The following is a 22,736-nucleotide window of genomic DNA, read 5'->3' as shown; positions in this document are numbered from 1 at the left end:
GTCACAAGCATCTGTCTAGTGGCAAACTTCTAACCCAAAATGAATATTCTCATTTGATAGCTCATTTCAGCACTAAAGACATAAGCTACAGAATTCTAGTAACTGCAGACCCCACATCTATATGTGTTTTATGCCTTAGAGTTTGGGTGACCTGATTGCAATAGCACTGTTCTTAGAGAGAAGAGATGCTAACCGTATCATCACGGCTTTATTATAGTTAAGGTTGCATCTGAAACAATTGCCAAGGTGGCTTCTTTACTGATGTTTGTAATTAAGAAGCATCACCAAAATAAATTGGGTTCAGTTTTGCTACATCAGTATCATTTATTATTGAGAGCATTGTGAGCTGAAATATATGAAGACAGCTAATAACTTAATGTCATGAAGTTATTTTATATTTTCTCAGTTAGAAGACGGTAGGATACTCTGATGGGTAGGCCTGATGTAGGATCAGAATAGGATTAGAGTATTTTTTTCATCTAAGAATAGTGTGGGAGTTTCAATATTTTAAAGAAAGGGGTCAAATACTTAATATTTCTTGCACTTACAGCACGAATTACTTTCAGAGAAACATCCAGTGATTGGGAGTGATTCAGTCTTGATGAATTATCCTGCCTTACACAGTGATATAGCTAAAGGACACTTCTAGATGGCTTCGTTTTGTATGACCAGTGTGATATATCCCCAAGAGAGAGAAGCAGTTTCTAAGGAGGGAATACATTGTCCTTGTTGCATCAACAGTCCTTTCTTGGGTACATTGTGACATCCTTTTTGTGGGGTGTGTTTGTCGTCGTGCTATATGGGAGATGTGTGCGTAATGAATCCATTGGAAATAAACAGTGTTTTCCCCCTTATGAATATTTGATCTATGATTTATTTATCCACCCAAACATGGACTAATAGCATGTCAAATGCTGCCTGTTTGTTTTCCTGTTGACATATTTCTATCAGCAGTGTCTTCTGTATTATGGACAGGAAAAATATTAGCAGACTTATAAAACAATGGTTTAACGAGACCAATTCTTTGATGTAAGCTAGATGGACTCCACTTGGGAAAATAATAAGAGATTAGGTGGAGGGGAGGGGTTTTTTGTCTACTGTGAAATTGTTCACATTAGGCTGGAAGAAGAGTAAATTGAGACTGACTGACTCCACCAGAAGGTCAGACACTGACCAGTGCTGGCAGGCCAGTGTCTGCCAGGGCAGAGCTTGCCTGCGTTCCCCTGGGTAACTAACTGCATGGAGACCTGAGATCTCTTTCTTTTGTACCTTAGCATGCACCAAATCATGGTGGAAAGGATCAGGCTTGATATCACTGAAAATGCCTAGTAACAGCAAGCAAGTCAGAGATAGCTGCAGGTAAGAAGTACAAATATTTTGATAGGGAAAGAGATGCTAAAAGAGGCTAAATGCACCATCTCGCCATAAACGATCAAATCTGTTTAATCTGTGCTTTTCATGATCTGATGTTGAGTTCGCCTTCTCATATCTGAAAAAAAAATTGAAAAAATTGGTGGCAGTGTTAAAGCAAAGAACGTCAAATTTGATTACAGGGTTTGGGACACCACAAGCACCCAAGGGTAATTCACTTAATCAGAACTCTTGCATTTCTATCTCTGCTATGCTGGTACCCTCCTGTGTAACTTTTGGCAGGGTAGTAGCTTTCCTTTTGCCTTGTCTATTCATAAACTGTTAGATACCCAGGAAAGGTAGAAACCCTTATTATGTGCTTTATACAATACCTAGTTCAATGGCTGTTTCTTCTGTTAGACTTCTGTGAAGTCCGTTGTAATAAGATGAATAATAATGGAGAGTTTTGTCAAATATCTCTCCTATTACTTGTCATTGTCCGAAGGGTTGGTTCTCCTTGGTCCACAGCATATCTTTTCTACTAAAGGCCAAGCTTCCACTATATAAAGCATAGACTTTTGCCTTTAAAATTGGCAATAGCAAAGGTAGAAATAATGGCTCCTGCTCTTATTTATTTCAAAGGTTGTTTTAGGTTTAGTGTAGCTTTGAGTTAATAATAGTTCAAACCTGTATTCAAACTGCATAGGTGAAAATCCTACTGTTTCTCTCTCCCCAGTGTATATTGACAATATATTTTTATGCTTACAAGAGTCAGGCTGTCAAAGACATGTAATTCAATAACATTATGAAGGTTGGCATGCTTTCATTCAAAAGCCCAGTGTACAAAATCTAAACATTTAAAATTATTTCTGCTTTGAATGGCTGCTGTAGTTCACGGCTGGTTATCTCCAGTTTCAAAGACTTCCGGCATTGAGGAAAACAGCTTTCCTAAAAGCTGCTGGCAGTTCTGGTATGACTCCTCCTAGTCTCCTACACTTTTTCCTGTTCATTTCTTTTTTACATTTTAAGAAAACATTTTGAATTTTCCTGCAATCTTTGATATCAGGAGATATGAGCAGAAGCACAGGCTTGCATATCTAATTGTGCACTTGGCCTTATCTTTGTCTGCAAGGCTGATGTTTACCTTTGAAAAGGAAATTATTCTTTTTGAACAATTATAGCCTCTAAGCTTTCATCATGTCTCTCTAATTTGTAGTGCTTTGCTTCTAGTGCACTGTCAGATGCTTAGTGAAGTTTTAGGAAGATAAGGTCCTTAACAAAAGGGAAGTAATTATTATTATTTTATTTTTTTTTAGAAGAAAGCTCTTTTTAACAATAATCTGGACTGATCAAAATGTTCTTGATAAGCTGGTCTTTTAAATTCAGTAAGGATAACGCTAAGATACTGCAGTAGGCAGAAATGAGCAGTTGCAGGAAGAGAGAAAGGGGGAAGCTAGTTAAGGAGCAGTACTTTAGAGGAGGATCTAGGGCTTACAGATCAGTGATAGCTGTGTACGAGTAGGCAATGCCGTGTTGTTTTGGAAAAGCCAAGCCTTATGCTGGAGGTATACGAGCAGAAATATTGACTGCACACTATGTAAAGAAAGCCTTCTAGTCTCCTGAGGAATGGTAGGACTGGAGCTGAAGCACTGTCTCCAGAGAACTTAAAATGAAAATATACAGAAGTCTAGAAAGTGCAACCTGTGAGGAAAGAATGAAAGAGGTTTTGCTATTTTGCTTTTTGGCTTAAGAAAGGCAGGCTGGGAAGATGCAAGAGCGAAACAGGTGTGATGATGATAAGCTCTGGATATATGTATGTACAGATATAAATAGTTACCCTGCAGGGAAGTAGAAATTAATCAATTCTCCTTGAGCAACGTGGACACAAGAGCTAGTGCCTTCAGCTGCAGAAATATTCAGTATTAGACCGTGAGAAAAACTTCTCGAACAGTAGAAATTGTTAAGCAATGGACTAGGTTGTACGGCAAGGCTGAGCAGTCTTCCTCTGCAAAGGCCTTTAATGACAGGTTTAATCTAATGAATTCTGACTTCTGCAAACAAATTCTATTTGCTGGGTTTATAGGAAGGGAATATTTTTGTGTGTGTGTTCATTGGGTATTCTTGCTAATTCCAAATTCAGCTTATGAAACATAAGCTAAGTAACATTCTCAAAATGCCTCCATTTTGCTAGCAATTGTGTCTGGTTTGCATGATTCCTGTTGTAGCTGTAGTACTGTTACACTGCCAAATTGAGTCTCGTGCAGCCATTGTGTAACCTCAAGAGATAACATGATCAAAGAAATTTCTAGAAACTAGGGAAACATGTTCACTCTTACCTATGCCTGGCTGAGAATAAAACAATGAGCATGCAGGTGTAGCTTCAAAGATGAGCCTTAATTAAACCTCATTTTAACATGCAAAAGATGATTTTCAACAGAATATTTTCTAGATAGTCTAATAAAAACTAACTGATGAAAAAAGTTAACATAATTGATTTACTTTCAGCACATGAAAGCATGTAATAGTATGAAAACGCAGAATAATTGTGATATGAGAATAGAGGAGGGGCATATATTTACTTTCAACCTGTTGTGGCATGGGAGGCTTAAAAAAAGACACAGTAGGTAGTGCCTAGCTAAGATAATGAAGTATTTCCTATTATAACATTGTCATCTGTCTCTGAAGTCTCACCGGTCAAGCTGTGGTTGTTACAGAATACCTTAAAACGAAGAGGATGACACAATCTTTCATAAAATTTAATCAATTGTGATCTTGTTTTCCTTGATGAGGGTGGTGTAATTCTTACCATCGTTAACAATAACTACCCATGGAAATGTTTCATGTTTTCTAATTTATTAGTATTATTGTGTGCTTTTAATAAGTACAAAGTATCTGACTGATGCCCACAGGATTAAGCATATACTTAAGTGCTTAGCAGAAGTTGGGTCCTTAAATGACCCGTCTGTATTTCCTTTGTCATGGCACTAAACCTGCTGCGCTGCTTGAACTTTATCTGAGTAAGTGCTGCGTACTGTATTTATATCAGACACATTTTTTTGTTTGCGTTTTGGCTTTATGAAATGTCAGAATCAATCTTATACTAATGAAATGTCCAAATTTCATCTCGGCTATGAACATAGCTGCTAATCCTATAAGATGTTTACTTTCTGCCTTTCTGGCTATGTATAGTAACAGAGAGTCTGCCAACTTAAGCACTGCTGACAAACGTCTCCCTACTGCTAGTCAGTCTAATAAATGTTATTTCATTGAGTAAAGATTTAAAATTAATTAATTAAATGTCATTAAAATCCCTTGCAACCTTTGACAAGTTTGCTCTTACTGCAGACCAGTAAAAGTAGTTACCTGAATGCTGACTAAGTACCCCCTGAATCCCACCCAATTCAGTAATTTTTATGCTTTAATCTTACAATTTCTTAACTTTAATCATTGTGGAATACAGCTTTTGATGGTAGTGGCTGTGTTTTGGGCAGAAACGTGGAGGGAGAAAGTAGAGAGGAAAGGTAGGTTGTTCCAGGAGATGCAAAACTGGCAGGAAAAATGTAAACCAAAGGCCAGTCAGAAGGGAGTCTAGCCTTCCTAGCAAATCGTACAAAGTGTAACTACAAACCTCCCAAACCTTTCTTAAAAATGGATTTTAAAATTTTTATTGTGGCATTCTCAAAGTGAGAGCTATGTAATTCTCAGCATGAAATTTTAGTCTGCTTTCCTCGGTGAAGGCTATGGTGAAACAGTTCACAGGCAGCCTGGCCACAGAGGAGTGTGGGGGGCGTGTATGTAGTGACATTTTTTACAGTTAGTGTCTAAGCTTCAGGCCCCGATTTTCCATATCTATGCATTCTGAGTAGCCCTTGGCACCTATGCATGCAAACACCACCAGAAGTCTGCTCAGGCAGAACGGTTTATTTATTTGCACTGGCATAATGCCTGAGGAATTACCCAGGAACATGGCCATGGTGTGCTGACCACCATAGAAAAACAGATCTCAACAAATGTTTCTCAGACTTCTGATACCCAGGGAATGCTTTGTTTTAGATGGGAATTGCTAGGCAGATGACAGATGTAGCCAAGCAGCCCTTACCCCATGCAGAAGTCCTATGAACGGTCATTAGACCTGTCACACAACATGACCCTTCTTTGGACTCCCAGGGCTCTTAGTCCTGCTGGGTTCTTGAGAGTGGTTGAACAGGTAGAGCATGCGGCCATCTTGCAAACCATTTGGGAATCACTGAACTTTGTTTCCCCCACAAGTTATGGAGCAAGCTGATGAGGAAGAGGAGGTAACACCCACAGGAACATTGTGGGAATACAATTTGGCTCCTAATTTGTTCTGATGTAGATGGGTATAAAAGCTCAGAAGCAGCAGCCACTGCCTGGCTTGGTACCTCTGACTGATGCTGCACAGCTGGTAACCGTGAAAATAGGAGATCCATTTTCATATGCTTTCTGGAGGTCTTAGTGCTCCTCATAGCTCTGCTGATGGACAGCAACCAGCCAGGAAATACGTGATTTTGGACCAGATCTTATAGCAGTATGATTTGACATGAGACCTGGATGTGTCATCTGTATTTCTGCATTTATTTAGGCAGTGCCACTGAAACAGGAAAGGAAGTACAAATATGGTTTTAATTTTCTTGGATTGGAAGATCTTTCCCTCAGAAATCAACCTCTGGTTTGGCCAGTGGAGACCTTATTGATTCTCCTTCCTTAAACAAATTGATGAGGATTAACAGTATTGATATCTTCCTTGTTCCAGGGTGAACTAGGAAGGTCCACTTTTCTAGGTGATGTGCCATTGCCTTTCATGTGTTCCGAAACAGGAGCATAGTTTTTAAAAAAATGTAAATGAGAGTTATTCATAGTGATTGTATGTACTTTATATACATAGTTATCAGAAAACATGAAAAACAGCAGCCCATGGGCCTCTGTTCTCGAGAAGTAGTTGTGCTTTCCTCTTGTAATAGATCTGTTCTCATGTGATTCTCACCCTTGTTAAGATTGCTGGAGTTTCTTTTTACTTTATAGTGTCTTATTTTGGTATCTGTGAAGGATTTATCATCAAATCCATGTTAGAGCATGATAGAGAAATACTGATTAAATAAATGATGTTTCCTGCGGTGACATGGGATCAAATATACCTTTCTAGCTCTACTGTGCAGGACTCAGAATGATCCTTAAGACTCAAGAACTTGCACCTCAGGAAGTATCAGGCAGAAAGGTGTCATCCCTCAATGTCTGATTGAGAACCATTTTCTGTTTAGTATTTTTAACCTCCACCTTCTGTTTAGTTCCTGCTTTGCCACTTAATGTAATGCCTGTTTATTGCAGAGTGCTTTTAGTTTGGTCCTTTTAAAAGCTCCCTGAGGCACAATGATGCCTAGAAATTAATGTATTCCCTTCCCGCACATCAAGCAGATGTGTGTATATTGAGTTAGTGTCTCTAACGTTTAGCTGATTTCTTTTCAGAGCATAGCTGAATCACTGCTACATACCAAACCCATTTGAGGCCTTTCCTCCTTAAACTATTGGGATATGTAGATTTATATACACAATATTTTTAGCTTTAATTGCAAAGTACTTGTGTGACTTGCAGGATTTATAAAACCACTAGTCCTAAATACGCTATGCTAGTACGCAACATCGTACTCCAGTTGTTGAATGTGGCTGCATTCAACAGGAGCATGCGTAAGGCACCCTTAGCATTTCAAGACCTGAAGGTGGTTGTCTTTGTCATTTTTGCCCACCCATCTTTTTCTTACTGGTTGGAATATAAGTCATCTTTGAAAAGGTTACTGCTGGCTGAAAAGCTGAGGGCTTTGGTTAACGTGCTAGGCAAAAGCATCCTTGCTGAGGAATTAACATGTATTCCAGCTGACTGTACAGCTAGGTTAGTGTAACTCCTGCTTCTCATTCTCTGGAGTGAAAGAAAATCTTCTCCTACTGGTTCATATTACACAAAGCCATGATTGTTGCTTCCAGTTGTAGTTGAGGTCACTCATTGTATCTGTAAATGGTGATGCCTTATTTTCTCTCAGAAAACAGAGGTATCTTTCCACCCACATACCTGCAAATCTTCTTTGTACCATATCCCCTCTTGCTGAGATCGTCAGCAGAAGTAACTCTGGCAGAGTATCAGTCCTGTCCTACTTTTCTAGCCTTACCACAAAAAAAAAGTGCCATTGCACTCAGAACTAAAAATGTCAACTTCAGGTTGCATTGTATTTATCAAGGTAAGACATCGTAAGGATGATTTCCTGACAACCCCTCCAGCCCCTTGAGGTAGACAGAGTACCTTTCCTACTCTACTAAGAAGACTCAGCTGTTCAAATAAAGTCTTTTAAAAATATAGATTTATTTTAAGCATATGAAACATCTGGATAGGCACAATTATAAACACAGAAAGATTACACGTGGCAATGAACTTGCAGCCAGACAACACAAGCAATAACTTAGAGGCAGAGGTTACCCTTTCAGATCCAAAACCTGCTGAAAATTGGTTATTTTTGGTACTAGACATTCTAGACTTTGCTCACCTCAGTTTCAATTTGAAAATATCCTGTCATTCCACCCCTTTCAAGTTTTTATTTAGAAGTTATTTGTGTAAATACGTATATATTTTAAATACTGTATAAAGTGCATTCAGATGAAAGATGGGAAAAAGGCCCAATTTCCAGTGCACTAGAAGGGGCTGAAGCGAAACATACTCAAATCATTGACTTGAAAGAGCTTGGTTTTGAATCAAACCCTAAGAACATATTGAGTAATGGCACAGTAATGCAAACATGGTTTCTAGGAGACAACTTTAGAGTAGATACTAACTACTAGAACTATGGCTTGACAGCACATTTGCCTTTTAAGTTTTGCAGAGCAAGGTCACATTCCTCTGTTGATAATTACTAGAATAAAAATATGCTGAAGTTTGAAATATTCCTCCTAATGTGATCCTGAACAGTTGTTACTGTAAACAACATTCTATTTATTTTGAAATAGTCCATTAATTCTTGGGTCTTATTGTCTGCATTTTCCTGTAGACTTCGAGCTGCTATCTTGGAATTCCAATTAGTTTTTTGTTGTTAGAAGTGCAGCTATTTCCATCTTTAACTAGCCTTTAAGCCTAAAGCTGTTTCTGTTAACATCAGTTGAATCAACATGTCTTGTTCAGAAGCTTAGGCTTTATAGTTCACAGGTAGTTAAGGGAAACCTAAGGACAGCTAAAAGAAAACACCAGCTTCAACTCTCAGCATCTTGTAACTCATTTTTGTGTCTCAGAAACTTGAGAAAGGCTAAGGGATATTGCAAATTAAAACACTCTGGCATCATTTTTTTCCCTTAAGACATGTTGGGCATGTAGAGGAATTGAGGAGCACCAAAAATTCCACTTGTTTTTACACAAGTGGACTCAGTCTCCATTCTGAGAAGTCACTGCAGTGCTGGAGCCCCTCACCTCTCTGAGGAAATCTGTTACTTTTGTGGAAGCTTGAACTTGGAAGACAGTGAACAACATTCCCAGTGTTGTGATACTGACATCAAGGACAGAGTAGTTACAGTGTTTTTTCCCTTACACTCAAACAGGAATAACTCTTCCTGATATGAAAGTAAATAAAGGTACATTTTTTAAAAATTGTAACTTCCATCTCTGTTTTATATCAATTGTGCTTATGAATAGCTAGGGAAAAAATCCTGTAGAATTCAAGAGCTGAATACTTTAACTCTTCTCAGTCATCCTTTTTGTCAGAGGTACTGGAGTTATCCTCTTCATTGCCTTCAGGACAGACTTTATTTCTTGCAATTGGTGTTGTTTCTGAGACTGGGATTGTAGTCTTTCTAACTGGACTGTGTTTGATTTCAGGTGACTCAAAGTCATCCCCCTCCAACATATCTAACTGGTATCTCTGTAGCTCTAGGTACGTAGTAAAGAGCTTGGCATATTCTGGATGCTTGAGTGCAAAGTCCTTGAACTCACCTGAAAAATATAAAAAATACGGATACTATAGTGCAAGAACAGAACCAAAGAAAATTTCAGTGCTTGCTCCTTTTGCTGAAGCTGATCTCCAGTTACTTCCCTCTGAAGCATCTCAGACATACCACACAAAGTGTCTAGGTCTGTGCTTCAACAGTTTTCCCCAGAAACAGGGTATGAGAACCATCAGATATTTTCAGGACGAAAAAAGGTAGGAAACTCGCACTGTCAATATGACTAGCAGAGTGCTCTTCATTACAGAAGGATGTAACTTACCATAGGACAGCTTCCCAGTTTCATCTGCATCTATTTCTCTAAAGAGCATAGAAACATCAAGCTGAGGCACCCCCAGAGCTGACTGAATGATACAAGCAAACTCATCTTCTGTTATAGTGCCATCCTCATCCATGTCAAAGAGCTGGAAAAGACATAACATGCAGAAATACTTTAACATCAGTTTGCTGATGAACCTTGTGTGCACCATGAGTCACCCATATTAGGTTTCTAGTATTCAGTGCCTGGGATTTGAAGAGACTGGTTCCATCTCAGCTACTTTCTCTTGCAAAAGATTTTATGTATTTTCTCTGGAGTAAGACTAAGCAGACACTTAGCAGAGCAAAGTACATGCTATATTTGGGATTTGAACATTCTGCAACAACAAACCTCACAGCATTAGTTCAGTAATAAAACTCATACAAATCTGATAAAAACCAAAACATAAAGGTTTATGTTTTTTGTCAGAATGAGCTATGTTAAGGGTCTGCTGGATTCAGCCACTCTATACTGGAACATCTTAAGTTTTAGTTTTCATTTTCATTAAGTTATGGCACATCTGCCATCAGATTAAACTTGCCATAGTTTATGCTCTGACATAAAATACCCCAATTTTAGTATATGTGATCAGTGATCCACTAGGGAATTATTGTAATTAACAAGGAATTCTGGTGACTGGAATGCAGGCAGTAGATGTACACTAATCACCCCATCCTTCCCAGTGCAGTGACAGTAAGCGTCTGCTATGAATCAATGCCTTGAGAAATACAAGGGATGGAGAGCTGTAATTCTTAACTACTTGCTACAGGCAAACTTTCTCATTGTGAAGGAAAGTACATTCAGTGGCAAAGAAAACAAGTAGCAAAAGGAAACTTAGAGTTCTACTTCAAACTGAAACAGGCCGTTACTAGCTGAACCAGTCATTTCCTGCTGAAACTGGGAATTAAAACAAATGACTAATTTTATAATCAGCGCTACTGTTAAGATACTGAAGAGTATAGTCTAGAAAACAAAACAATGAAACAGCAACAATAGCTGCTAGGCTTGCTTCTTCATAGGAATCTGTAGTGATAAAACATCCCTGTAAAAACACAAATCACTTTGAACAGCTGTAGTGCTTATCTGTAGAGCAGCCAGTGGATATAATGGTTTGCCATAAAAATTCTGGTACTTCCCAAGTACAGATTAGTATTAAAAAATACCCAGTTTAAGATGAACATGGTCTATATCTCAATATATTGTTCAGTATGGTTCCTAAGAACAGATTAGTGGGTAAAATAACTGCATCTGTGTTAAAGATCTACTAAAAAAAAGTCACTCGACCATTTTCCTATTCAGGACCTCGCAACTTTGGCATCCCTGGTGACATGTTGCCTGCTTGTACCTGAGATCTGAAAGGAGCTACTGCTCCTTGGCCGCTTGTAGTATCAGGACACCATAGTGCAAGCCAATAGATCTTAGACGCAGCCCAATTTTGGATGTGCTAGGCCTGAATAGCCCTTCCTGATTCCCCCCACTCTGTTAACAACAGTGACTCTACTGAGCACTTGACCCACAAGAGGATATTGCTCCATCTATTGTCTACTTGTGACATTGAAGAATCACAGCAGAAAAAAACCTCAGGCGAAAAAACTGCAAGTGCTGCTGAATCATTTTTGGAGTTAGCCTGCCAAGTTACATATTCATTAGTGCCTTCACATGGCTTTTGAAACCCTTTTCTATGATGCCTGCAATTCTCCCCCTCCCCTTCACACTCTAAATGTCAATTGGTTTAAGAGTATTACTCACATTCGCATAACAGATTGAAGCTATAAACTTATGATTTGAAAGCTAACAGATTTACAGTCAGTCTTGATTTGTCAGGTTTGTAGATTTACACTAAATTGAACTTACCTTAAATGCCATCTGAATAGTCTCTTCTGTGTTGGCTGGGTTACAAAGAATAGACAAACCAATTACATATTCTCTGAAGTCGATGGTGCCATCTCCATTCTGTACCAAAATATGTACGGCAGGAGTTATAGTTAATATTGCAAATCACTTTAAAAGCTGTTGTGTAAATCAACTATACAACATGCACTAAGACAGTTTACAACACTAGAGGTATTTGTTCTTCCTGGAAAAAGTACTAACAGCTCGCAAAATATATGTAATACTACGGCTGAAGTAGCAATAATCGTATTTTCAATAGGTAGAAATTTGGTATCAATTTGTATCTTATAAACACTCCAACAAAAAAGATTTAAAATGACTTACAAGTTTTTTCTTTAGTCTATGACCTTTGAGAAGCCTCTAACAAGAGTCAATTGGAATTGGAATTCATCTAGCGCTGGCACTTCCTAAAGTTCAGAGACCAATGCAACATCCTAGAATAAACAGGCCAACATTTAGGCTGTTGCCTTGAGTTAATTCTTTCTAAGAACCTTCAGCAATAAAATATATGCTAGCAAAAGTACAGCCTGATGATGCAGTAAATCTACATGGTCTATCTTAAGCTTTTCTTTGAAGCAAATGCATTGCCCTACATGGTATTTTGAAGCTAATACACTGTCCTACCTTTTAAGCCAGAAACACAATGAATTCATTGTAGCAGCCTCTCTGATAATTCCAGTTTTGATCTGAACGAACATTTCACTGTGTTAACTACAAAGCTACATCAACAAAACATGTGAAGCTTGCTTTGATGGGATTCATGATTAATTCTATGTAAGCTGCATTATATTTGCAGATAGGGAAAATGGCAGATGCCTGTTGAAATATATGCTTAAGTAAGTCAATACTGTTCCTGTGACCACACTGAAAGTTTCTTGACGGTTTTGAGAAACATCCTGTCTGGGGAAAAGCCACATATAAGCGTTAGGTGATGGGACATGGAGTAGTTAATGAAAGCATTGTAGAGATGACTAGTAGCTCATAGTTTGGAACATTCACAATAAGGGCATTCAACAAAAACATTTCAAAAGCAAACAAAAGCATAAAACGGAGTACCCTTTGTGGATAATATGCTGTACATTTCAAGAAGAAAAAGATTTTTTAAAAAGTGGACTCGCTAAGTCTGATAACAGCACAAAACTTCAGCCAAGCGAGAGAGGGATGGTCTCCTGGGTAAATCTGTAGCGAACAGCCAGATGTAGATTCTATTTCTAGCTCTCCTACCAACTTCCAATGCTCACATGAGCATACCAACCTTAACCTTTCTGTTCTTGGGTTTCTGCTGCTGAATAGCAGAATATGGAGCTTGCCAGTGGAGAAATGCTAAGGCTGCTCTGTAGATCACTTTGAAAATCTTGGGTTCTATGAAATAGGGATTTCTGTTATTGAATTTAAATTTTAGGTAGTCCTTGATTAACAAAATATGTGTGATAATGTGTTCGGTACTAACTTTTCTTTCTCAAGCTATACATTTGACAGGATTTATAACTGCTAAGATGCAATTTTATTTAGCCTTCAAAACCAATTCAGGACTGATTTGTGCAGATAACTATTATTTTCTTTATATTGATGGTCTAACCAATCTTTTTTTGAAGACGTGCAACCTTTGAACATCTTATACTTTAAAGACCTGTGAATTTTAGGGAAACTTTTTATCAAAGATATGAATAGTCTTTAAGTTGCTTTCCTGTGTGTCTAAGGGATATAACTTTTGACAGTTTGTAATCATTAGAAAAGGACAATGTTCTCTCATAAATGCTGTTTTATTTACAAATCTGTGCTTTCATTGTGCTGCAGAGTTTGACTTTAAATATTTTGGCTACATCATAGTTCTCATAGTAGAGATAACAGATCTAACTTTAAAATGTATCATTATAAACGTAAACTCTTAAAACAACTGAAGCAAGAGTGTAGCTACTAATTGTTCAAACTTGCATGGAATATTATTTTTGGACACTTTTATAGACTGTATTCTTAGCAAAGGATTGTTTGATGCAATTAGAATTTTTTTTAAATTTATTTTTCAAGTTAAGAATATGTATCAGGACAAGAATTGGGAAGTAAACTTTAAATAAAATAGTCTCATTAAAAAACAACTTCTGAAAAAAGTTAACACAGCTGTGGCTGCACATGGAAAAATGACAAGAGCTAGTAAGGGTCGTATTACTTTCATTAAAGTGCTAAACCCCAGTAATCAAAACTGAGCGCAATTTGATACACAGAACTTCAGCCATTTGAGTAGGAAATAAAGTTACTATGCTTGCAAGATCATGTTGTGACTAGCTCTACTAAACCCTAGGATGCTGGCTAACTTCCAATTGCTCTGGTGTTTTGGTTAAGAAGAAATGATAGGGTTGGTGCCTGGAGAAAGATGGGACTTAAACTGAAAATGCAGGAAAACCTTCAGTGCTTGTGTAGCACCACTGCAAATAAGCAAGTCATTCTACGCATATCTAGCTGTGTTTGCAGCCTATGTACCCAAGAATATTTTAAGGAAGCAACATGTGAGCTGAGCTCCAATTCTCTAAATAGCAAAGTAGAACATCAATATTTGGCTATTTGTATTTATGTTACATAAAATAATCAAAACATACTGTAACCTCCACAACCTTTGTTTTCTTTAAGGAAACTAGTTTTCTGCTGGTATTTTCACTATAGCATGCTATGGTAACTAGAGTTTTGTTGGTGTTTTTTTATATAATAAAGTAAATCTTACACTTTGGGAAACAAGAAGGTTTGCATTGTTATAAGCAGTCCCCATTTAGAGTTGCACAAGGACTGGAAGATAGATGCAATCAATAAAGTTTAAAGTACTACTGCCTCAAAACTGCAGATGCACCTCTCGCGTTCATATCCAGGCTCATCATGTAAGAGGCTGTTGCTATAACTCCAAAATTTCCACTGCCTGTTGCTACATGCAAGTCCTAATTAGTCAGAAAGGGACATTCTGAAAAAAACCTGGTAGGATGGTGCTCACCTGGAGGTACCACACTTTCCCTCGTGCTCACTTTTCTATTACTCAGAGCCCAAATGTCACTGTGGATAACTGTGTGCTTCTGCATTGAATAACTGGGAGGGGGGTGAATGCCATTAGGAAAGAACTGACCACTTTCATCACAATTTTGGGCAATATGAATATTTTTACTGTTTCTGTCACCCAGCTTGGTATTAAACAAAATGCAGGAGGAAAAAAGTCTAGTTAAAAAAGTTGTAAGTTACTTTCTCCTAGTTGCAAGTAAAAGGCTTCTGCAAGTACACCAGGGAGGAGATTTCATCAGTTTGGAAAATGCTCTTTGCCAAGTGTAACTGCAAGATTTAGAAATCAAAGCTATGGAAATTTAGAAACAAACCAAACCACAGTACCCCATCAGCACTCAGATGCCCTGCAGGTATTGTGGGGTATTTCTCAATTAGTCACTGATGTCTCCCTGGGGAGGGGCAGGGGCATGTGCACTCTTACATCTGGAGACTTACACTCAACTCATCCTTTCACATTCCAGGCAGCTAGCACACACCCTAGACAATTTTCTTTTAAAGCAGCAGAGCCCTGCATTGCAGTGCAAGAGCTGTTTTCCTGACTATGTAGTCCTTAATTCAAAGAAACATTCATGTTATTCCTTCTTCTTTTTCTCAAAAGTTGACATCTTAGACAGAACTGCATAACTAGCCTGAGTGGGACACTGCACCCTGATCAAATTTAACTCAGATAGCCAGAGGCTGATTTTGGCTGGCTGTCTGCTATGTGACTGCATTATTACAGCAAGCTTCTCTAAATATAAGTGTAGTATTTTAAGTTGTTTTCATTATAACTATAATAAGGCTTGAAGGAAAGAGAGAAAAGACTAGTTAATAGAATTGTAGGAAGGAGAAAAAGGTTGTGACAGTATCCTCATATAAGTCTGCAATTTTGTCCTGGTCAGCAGGTAGAACTGAGAATACCATTCAGGTTTTGCTTCAGCAGATAAGCATGAAAAAGCAGAAGTAACAAGGAAATTAAATATGATCATGTAAATTCATTGATCATTATATTTATTGCAACTCTCGTACTTTTCCCCTTGTTAGAAATAACTGCACAACTCTATTACTAGTGATTGCCTTCAGGCAAACAGAGCTTTATTCCAGCTTAGCGAATGCTGACAAATCGGAACAGTAACATCAACACCAAATGTACGAGCTTTTTATATAATAGTTATATACAAGCCACGGTACGTGAAGAAATAAGTATGCTTTGATCCTTCAACATATTCCCTCTCTTCAGAGTCTAGAGATGGTTTTTCCGAGACAGACTTACGCAGCTATCCAACTGACAACTTACACAAACCCTTCAGAAAAGCAGACTAATGCATGCACAAGAGGAATCACAACACTTTAAGCTGAGCTATCTACCATTAGCTACATCTGCCTTAGAACAAGGAAAAGACTACAGTTCTCCAGGATTGTAGTCTTCCATGTGTATCTCCCAGACAAAGCTTATTCTTCTCTATGCCTTCATGAATACATGGTCAGCTGCAGCCAGTCTTCAATGTTCACTTTGATCTGTCCATCTCCATCTTGGTCCAGGGACTTGAAGGCCCGGAACATGCTGTCCAGTCGTACCAAGCAGCTAATGAAGCTGTTGAAATCCATGGTACCGTCCTCATCGGCATACCTGCGCACGATTAACTGGCAGAGTTGTTCGTTCAGGTGGAACCCTGCAGCCTTCAAGGCGTTGGGCAGCTGAGCCCTCCCAACAGTGCCTGACTGATCAGTATCATACTGCTTGTACACACATTGCCATTTCTTGATGTTGTTCCACAGGTACTTAAACTCTTCAAAGCCCAGTTTGCCATTTGTATCACTGTCCATGACAGCTACCATGCTACGGCATGTGTCTAAGCTGAAGCCATCTGTCTTCAAGTCTTGATGTCTGGAAACAACTTTGTTCAGGATGTCCCTTAGCTCTGTGGCACACACTTCCATATCATCTCCTGCCAGCTGGACAAAAAGGCGACGAAACTGTCTGATCTCCTCACTCTCATAAGCTTCCACATTCATAAAATGATTGTGAGGAGGTGGAGGTGGCTCCGGATTGTACTGAGCTGCTGCTTCACTTATAAGATTGACAAGACCTCCAACAAGTCCGCCAAGATTCCCTCCATGTCCACCTCCTGTTAGGAGACCTCCAAGGCCACGTGCAAGGGTCCCTCCACGACCACTACCACTTCCTCCGCTCAGCAAAGCTTTAGCAAGGAACATAGCGAAGATTTTTTGAAGGGAGCTTCCCAGAGATCCAGTGCTTCTGCAACTCTCCGAAGCTGTATTGTGTCTGAGCTGGGCGTGGGCAGAACACAACTTATCTGCATGCTTAGACTTCACCATGTCTGTGCACGTCTCCAGCTGCCAGAGTTATCTCAGGTCTCAGTAGTTTCTGCCAATTGTTGATACGCCTCTATTTCTTTTTTTCTTCTCTGCATAGTTAGCTTCATGTGATTTGAGGAATCTTTTTAGAAAAAAAAAAACAACGATGAGGCTGAAAGCCGTAGAGCAGAAGTCTCAAAATGCCTGTGCTCATAATAAAGCAATTTGAAAAGATCCCTGCTGCATTAGTGTGACTGTTCCTCAGTTAAGCTGATCTCCTTAAGCAAAACCTTACTAGAATCTTGTCCTTGCAATCTTTTATGCCTTCAAGTTTTTAGTGAATTGAGCTTTACGTTGCTAATTCTAGTCACTGATGCTGTTGTGCCAGATAGGGAAAATGAAAGGAGTCTTGATTGCCCTCAATTATTTTGGTTGCCATGCTGTATTTCTATTGTATGTACTTCTGCGTCAGGACTTGGACTATGTGTTCATAGGAGCCAATGGTCCAACATGGGGAGGCAAGAATGAAGAAAGGATGAGTACCTAGCTCTGCAAGAGCTTCAATGCATTCAGCAATTAAGGAAATATATTTGACTCTTCTCTTTGAGCTTGTAAAACCTTTTTATCTGAAAAAATCCTGAAATGGTTTTAATCGGCATATACACAATGATCTCCCAAGGACAGGTGTACTGCTAAAGCTAACTTGATCAGGAAGAGTGATGCTGAGTTGAGAGAGCTCCTACGATAAGAAACAAACTCCAGTTCATAAGCACTTGCAGTACAACATGCTGCTTGCAGCGTAGCACATATTGGATGCCTAGAAGTAAGATGAATTCTATGCCATGCTCTAGTCACTGATGCTTCTGGTATAGTCAGAGGGGCGCATCCATAGAGCAATTTTTCTCATCTTCAGAGAAGTAGAAAATGGGAGAGATCACCACTGACTCTGGGGGAAAGCCTAAAAGATCAGGTTAACACTTAGCCTCCTTTATGGCTGGAGAGAGGCAAGAGAGGTCCTTAGAATGTCTAATAGCACCCTTCACAAACACAGCAGGAACGTGCACTCTAGTTAGCCTCGATCTGCCTTAAATTATCTACTTACAACTACATCGGTTAATTAAGCTGTCAGAGTGTACATAAGCTTAAAATCTGGGGTAGGCAGAAGGAAATATTCAGGCATTGCCAACATGAAGACTATCATCTGATGGTGGTGCAGCAACCTGGTCCAAGAGATGGCTGTCATCTCACAAGCTACGAACTGACCAACCTTTTTCCATCAAAACTTAAGAAGGAAACTGTAAGTCACCTATCTTGCCTACTTGCCTACAAGAATTGCTAACCAAGAAATATTTACTAAGCTGGACGTAATGAATTAAATATCTTTTTGGGGTATGATTTTTAACAAAACATTGTCAACAAGTCAGTCGACCAACTACTCACCCTGTCAAAGAGTAGAAACAGCTCTTTGAGGACATCTGAAATAGGCAGCTTCAAGTACTCCGCAAACTCCTCAATTCCAATTCTTCCCCCTTTGGAAGCACTTGCAATAGCAGCAAAGGTATCCAGCTGCTCTCTGACATGATTCCATTTTAGGCTACGCAAACATGAGGGAGAGGAGATATTTCTATACAGCAGATCTTGGACAGATGGAATTTCAGGAGGAGTTATTACAGTGTTTAAAGATGAAAAACAGCCAAACAGAGCATGTGTGTACAGCATTAAAAACGCTGTACTTCCAACCTGGTATTTTATATGAAATCAGCAATTAAGGACTGTTTCCCCCCCAGTTATTAATATTAAAAGCAGGCAGTTCCATGCTTGAGTATATCACACATCCTTAGAGTAACTTCCCAAAACTAGATGGTCATCTGTCCAGTCACTAGGCTAGTCTAGCAGAGAGCTTTTCATAAATTCAGGTGCAGCATTTGTTGCATCATGCTCTAGGGTGAGTATTTCCTTAACAGAAGGGAACAGATCTCAGGTCTGTTAGCTCTCTACCCAAATGCTAGTATTGCTACAGACTGAGAAGTATCTGATCTCTCTGCAGAAATACACCACTGCACCTCAGTAAAAATAATTAGGATTGCCATGTAACTATTGAAGATTGTTCCGGACAGAGTTCTATAAATGGATACGGAGCATATAAGTAATAAATGAAAATTCACTTCAGATTTGACCACAGCCATGCCAAGTTATTTGATGGAGTTAACTGTATGATTAAGTGGTTCAGTCCTCAAATTCCATTGTATCCAGACAGAAAAAGTCGACACCGCTTGTGACACATAGCTGCACAGCACAACTAAGAACTGTAAACCACGGGCCGAAGTCTCAGGCTGGAAAGGTTTTTTTTACTTCCTACAACACACTGCCCTTGCATCTCCACCAAAGCAATTTAAATTGGGCACCAAGATTATCATTGAGTGCCTAAAATAGCTACTGCTCTACCTTCCTCACCTTTTGGTGAGATAAATCCATAAAAGATTAGAAAAACAGATTTTTTTCCTCCTGTAACACTGCCCACAAAAACTACTTGGGATTAATTCTTACTGGGGTTTTCATAATCTCTGATTTCCAAATAGTTTATGTATGCAAGTTGTATACATAAATGCACTATATTACACATGGCCAAGTCAGTTGTCAGGTAATTTATCCTTTTGTAGATGCCCATCAACACCTGTGGCACTGTAGTAATTATGCTACCAACAGCTAAACTTCCCTTACTTGAGTTTCTTGCTAATTTTGGTGAACTCCACCAGCCCAGCTTCCATGGGTAAAGTCAGCTGTCCCGCTGAAATCATCAGTCTGCAATCTTCAAAAGTGTGATCAGTGACTGGCACATTCAAAGCACTGAAACAAAATTAAGGAAAAAGAAAAATCAGTTTCTTATATTAAAATCACTTTTAGTTGACTGTTTCCCATCTCTGTCTCAGTTAGGCTTTACTGCTAATATACAAAACAAACGATAATTCATTCTTGCACTGCTGCAAGTAGGATAAAGCAATACATACTAGTTTGTGAAACCATACTGTGAAACTGCATTATGGCAGTGTCATGATGTTTGCAGCCCAGTAACCTTGGAGAACAAAGCACGCCCTTATTTTTGCCAAGCAAATAAGGGAGCGATTTAGTGCAGCTTTGCATGAATTGAACATTGCATGTTCCAATGTAAGACAACCTTCTTTATGCTCCATGTAAAAACGATCAGGGTGTTTTAGTATAGGAATTTGACACCTCTTAGTGAAAATCTAGAGCAATACCCAGGACTTGACTAAATTGTACTTTATGGCTAGGATATATATGGAATTGCTAGATATAAAGGAAAAGTTCTCGAAGGTTTTATTCATGGCTGATTACATACGTTGCCATGGTTTGTCGGACTCTGTTGGCAAAAAGAATGGGATCATTCTTTTCTTCCTCAGTAGGAACGTGAACAGGTAGAAACTGAAAGAGATGAGTTATCCAATCAATTCAATAGCCACCACTTTACTAGCAACATGAACAATTTCTTGTTATTATTTGGATTGGAGGAAAAACAGGAGAAAAAAATTAGCCGTGCAATGAAGGAACTGGACACTAGAGGTCTCAACTGCCTTAGAAACCACTCCTGCTCTTCTGCCCTAGCCACACAAATGCGATTTAGGCCAAAACTACTTCTTAAAGATTGGTAGTAGCTGCTTGAATATGAAAAACCAAACCCCCAATGAAGGAAAGTATAAAAAATGCATACTTAGTTAGAAAATTAAATGCTGCATAGGTAAGAATGTGAGTCTGAAAGGTGAGTACACACCTTTTCAAAGATCCTTTGTAAGTGCTGTTATATACTGGAATAGCGTGTGAAAGATTTATAATGGTTTTAAATAACACACTGCAGTCCCACCTCGTACCTGTTAATTGTATCTGTCAGCATGTGACTGATATGTTTTCTGTAAGTTTCTCCTCCATGATAAAAATGTTAAGGAATCTTAGTTCTGAATTGTAAGTAGAGCACTAACAGGATACAAATACTGTAAAATCTTGGAACTCTAAGCAGAGAGTAAAAAATCTGAAGAAAACTACCCCCTCTCCTCCCAAACCTAGAAAACAACCCAGATAGCTAAACTGCAACACATTTACTGTTGAGGATATATTCAATGTTAATATGTAAGAAGTTGAAGTAGCATTACACTAAAACTGTACTATAGATGAATTATCTAACATGGCATGCATCAGCATCTGTTTGTTTGCAAAGTAGTGTGTGTGTGGAGGAGTATTCTGTTCTTTCTACCTCAGTCTACAGTGTTTGCTTGCAGCTCTGTTTACCATACCTTTTCTGAGCTATAGTTATCATTTATCTCAATTCTGCTACTCCCCACCCTGCAATCTTGCCCTTAAAACCTAGAATTCAGGAATTCTAGAGTAAGTATGAGGTGTTTCTCATGGTTCTTTGGAAGACACAGTTGCTAATTACGTGTCAATGTACGGCGGTTGCTGGTGCTGCACTAATACAGTGGTAACTGTCTCATATAAATGCAGTCCATCCCGAATAGCCTTTTTAGGTTTGTTTCTAAGGAATGCTGCCCCTTCATGATTAAAAACAGTAGGTTTATGGAATTGGTTATCTGTCAAATAGCCATAATAATTTTCTGCTTATAGCTGTAAGTTTTCTCCCCTGTAAGGACGGCAGGGGTCCAGCTGTTCCCATGAAGGTTTGAGATTTCATTCCTTCCATAAGCAGTTGCCAGCTCTGTTCAAGTCTGACCTGTATCCCTGCTTATTACAACTCCCCTTCGAAAGTCACATAACTCTTAAATTGAGGAAGCACAGGCACACAGAAACGGAGAACTGTGTCATCTTGAGTCATAACTCTGCAAAGCTTATCTATGCAAACACAGGTCATGGTCTTGAAAGTGGTCATTATATCATTTGAGGCTGAGGTATAGCTCAGAGAGCAACCTAAATTTCTGGTAAGTTAAACAACACCTCCATCCCCTTCATAAAACCCACCTTCAATTATTTGTAAAACCAGTTTGCCAGAAACCACAGCTGGGGACGAAGGATTTGGTTTCTTGGCCTCCTGAGGTGGCATGGATGATCTCACACACACCCTGCTGCTTATCTGGTAAAGACTAATGAGTATACCTTCCTTGTCAAATTGCAGTCCTGTAAGAAAAATTCTTCACAGCTCTTTCAGTTGCAAAACCACTTCTCTGATCTGCTTTTGACCTAGTCTCTCTTCTTATAGAATTTGCCAAATGCTGTATCTTTTGCAACCCTAAAACTCACTGTCAGGTTCACTGTTTAATCGTCAATACCTATAGTTTGTTAGAATATGACTAGACATGCATGCACATACTCCCTTGGACTACAAGGGTATGCAGGTAGAGGTAGTGCAAGACTGACAAGAGTGGAGAGGTTACTTGCTCACAGTATGGGACAGCAACAGAAATGTTCACTCCTAAAAGAAGTGGTCTGATTCCCTCCTTCCCCAGGCAAATCTGCCCCTTCTTTTCAGAAATGGAAGGACTTTGGCATTGATGCTAAGAAATTAGTTCCACTTTGGGGACACATGCTCTGTGAAAGCTGCACATTTTGCCTTGTATCAGTTTAATCTTTTGGAACATGAAATTTATTTTCTAACAGGCAAGTTTGAGTTCTGTTCTGAAGTAGGGGAAAATAAAGCTTCTACTCAAAGGGCTATGTTAATTATTTCTTGCTCCTGTGGGCAGAAGTTACATAGATATGTCCTTCTGTACAAAGTCATTAGGAGAATTAGTACACCTTCTCTAAATATGTGCCTACTGCACGTACTATAAGCAACAAGGTGTTCCCTTAAAATGAATCTTATTGTTTCACAACAAAGACCATATTGCCAATTGTTAGTAGCAAC

At 38.9% G+C, this 22,736-nt stretch overlaps 2 protein-coding genes across 4 annotated transcripts in view; both read right to left on the bottom strand.

Annotated features, from left to right (window-relative positions):
- Positions 1 to 7,700: 7,700 nt before the first annotated feature.
- LPCAT2 (lysophosphatidylcholine acyltransferase 2) overlaps positions 7,701 to 22,736 on the bottom strand; it is a 32,009-nt gene continuing 16,973 nt past the window's right edge. For 2 of the 3 annotated variants that reach the window (XM_075765359.1, XM_075765357.1), the window contains exons 9-14: positions 20,229 to 20,311; positions 19,592 to 19,717; positions 18,311 to 18,464; positions 11,495 to 11,593; positions 9,605 to 9,746; positions 7,701 to 9,331 (exon numbers count right to left, since the gene is read on the bottom strand). In XM_075765359.1, the coding sequence (XP_075621474.1) occupies positions 9,084 to 9,331; positions 9,605 to 9,746; positions 11,495 to 11,593; positions 18,311 to 18,464; positions 19,592 to 19,717; positions 20,229 to 20,311 (852 nt within the window). In that variant the 3' untranslated portion in view covers positions 7,701 to 9,083. The remainder of the gene's footprint in view (positions 9,332 to 9,604; positions 9,747 to 11,494; positions 11,594 to 18,310; positions 18,465 to 19,591; positions 19,718 to 20,228; positions 20,312 to 22,736) is intronic. The other variant, XM_075765358.1, reaches the window with a different exon arrangement.
- On the bottom strand, positions 15,897 to 16,988 carry CAPNS2 (calpain small subunit 2). The gene has a single exon (XM_010308366.2). It carries the CDS (start codon positions 16,889 to 16,891, stop codon positions 16,022 to 16,024), a length of 870 nt encoding a protein of 289 aa, XP_010306668.2. The 5' UTR covers positions 16,892 to 16,988; the 3' UTR covers positions 15,897 to 16,021.

Source organism: Balearica regulorum, chromosome 13 (assembly GCF_011004875.1).
Source record: "Balearica regulorum gibbericeps isolate bBalReg1 chromosome 13, bBalReg1.pri, whole genome shotgun sequence".
NCBI classification, from domain to species: domain Eukaryota; kingdom Metazoa; phylum Chordata; class Aves; order Gruiformes; family Gruidae; genus Balearica; species Balearica regulorum.
The sequence above is the reverse complement of the archived record's forward strand: the minus strand, read 5'-3'. Positions and strand labels throughout refer to the sequence as shown.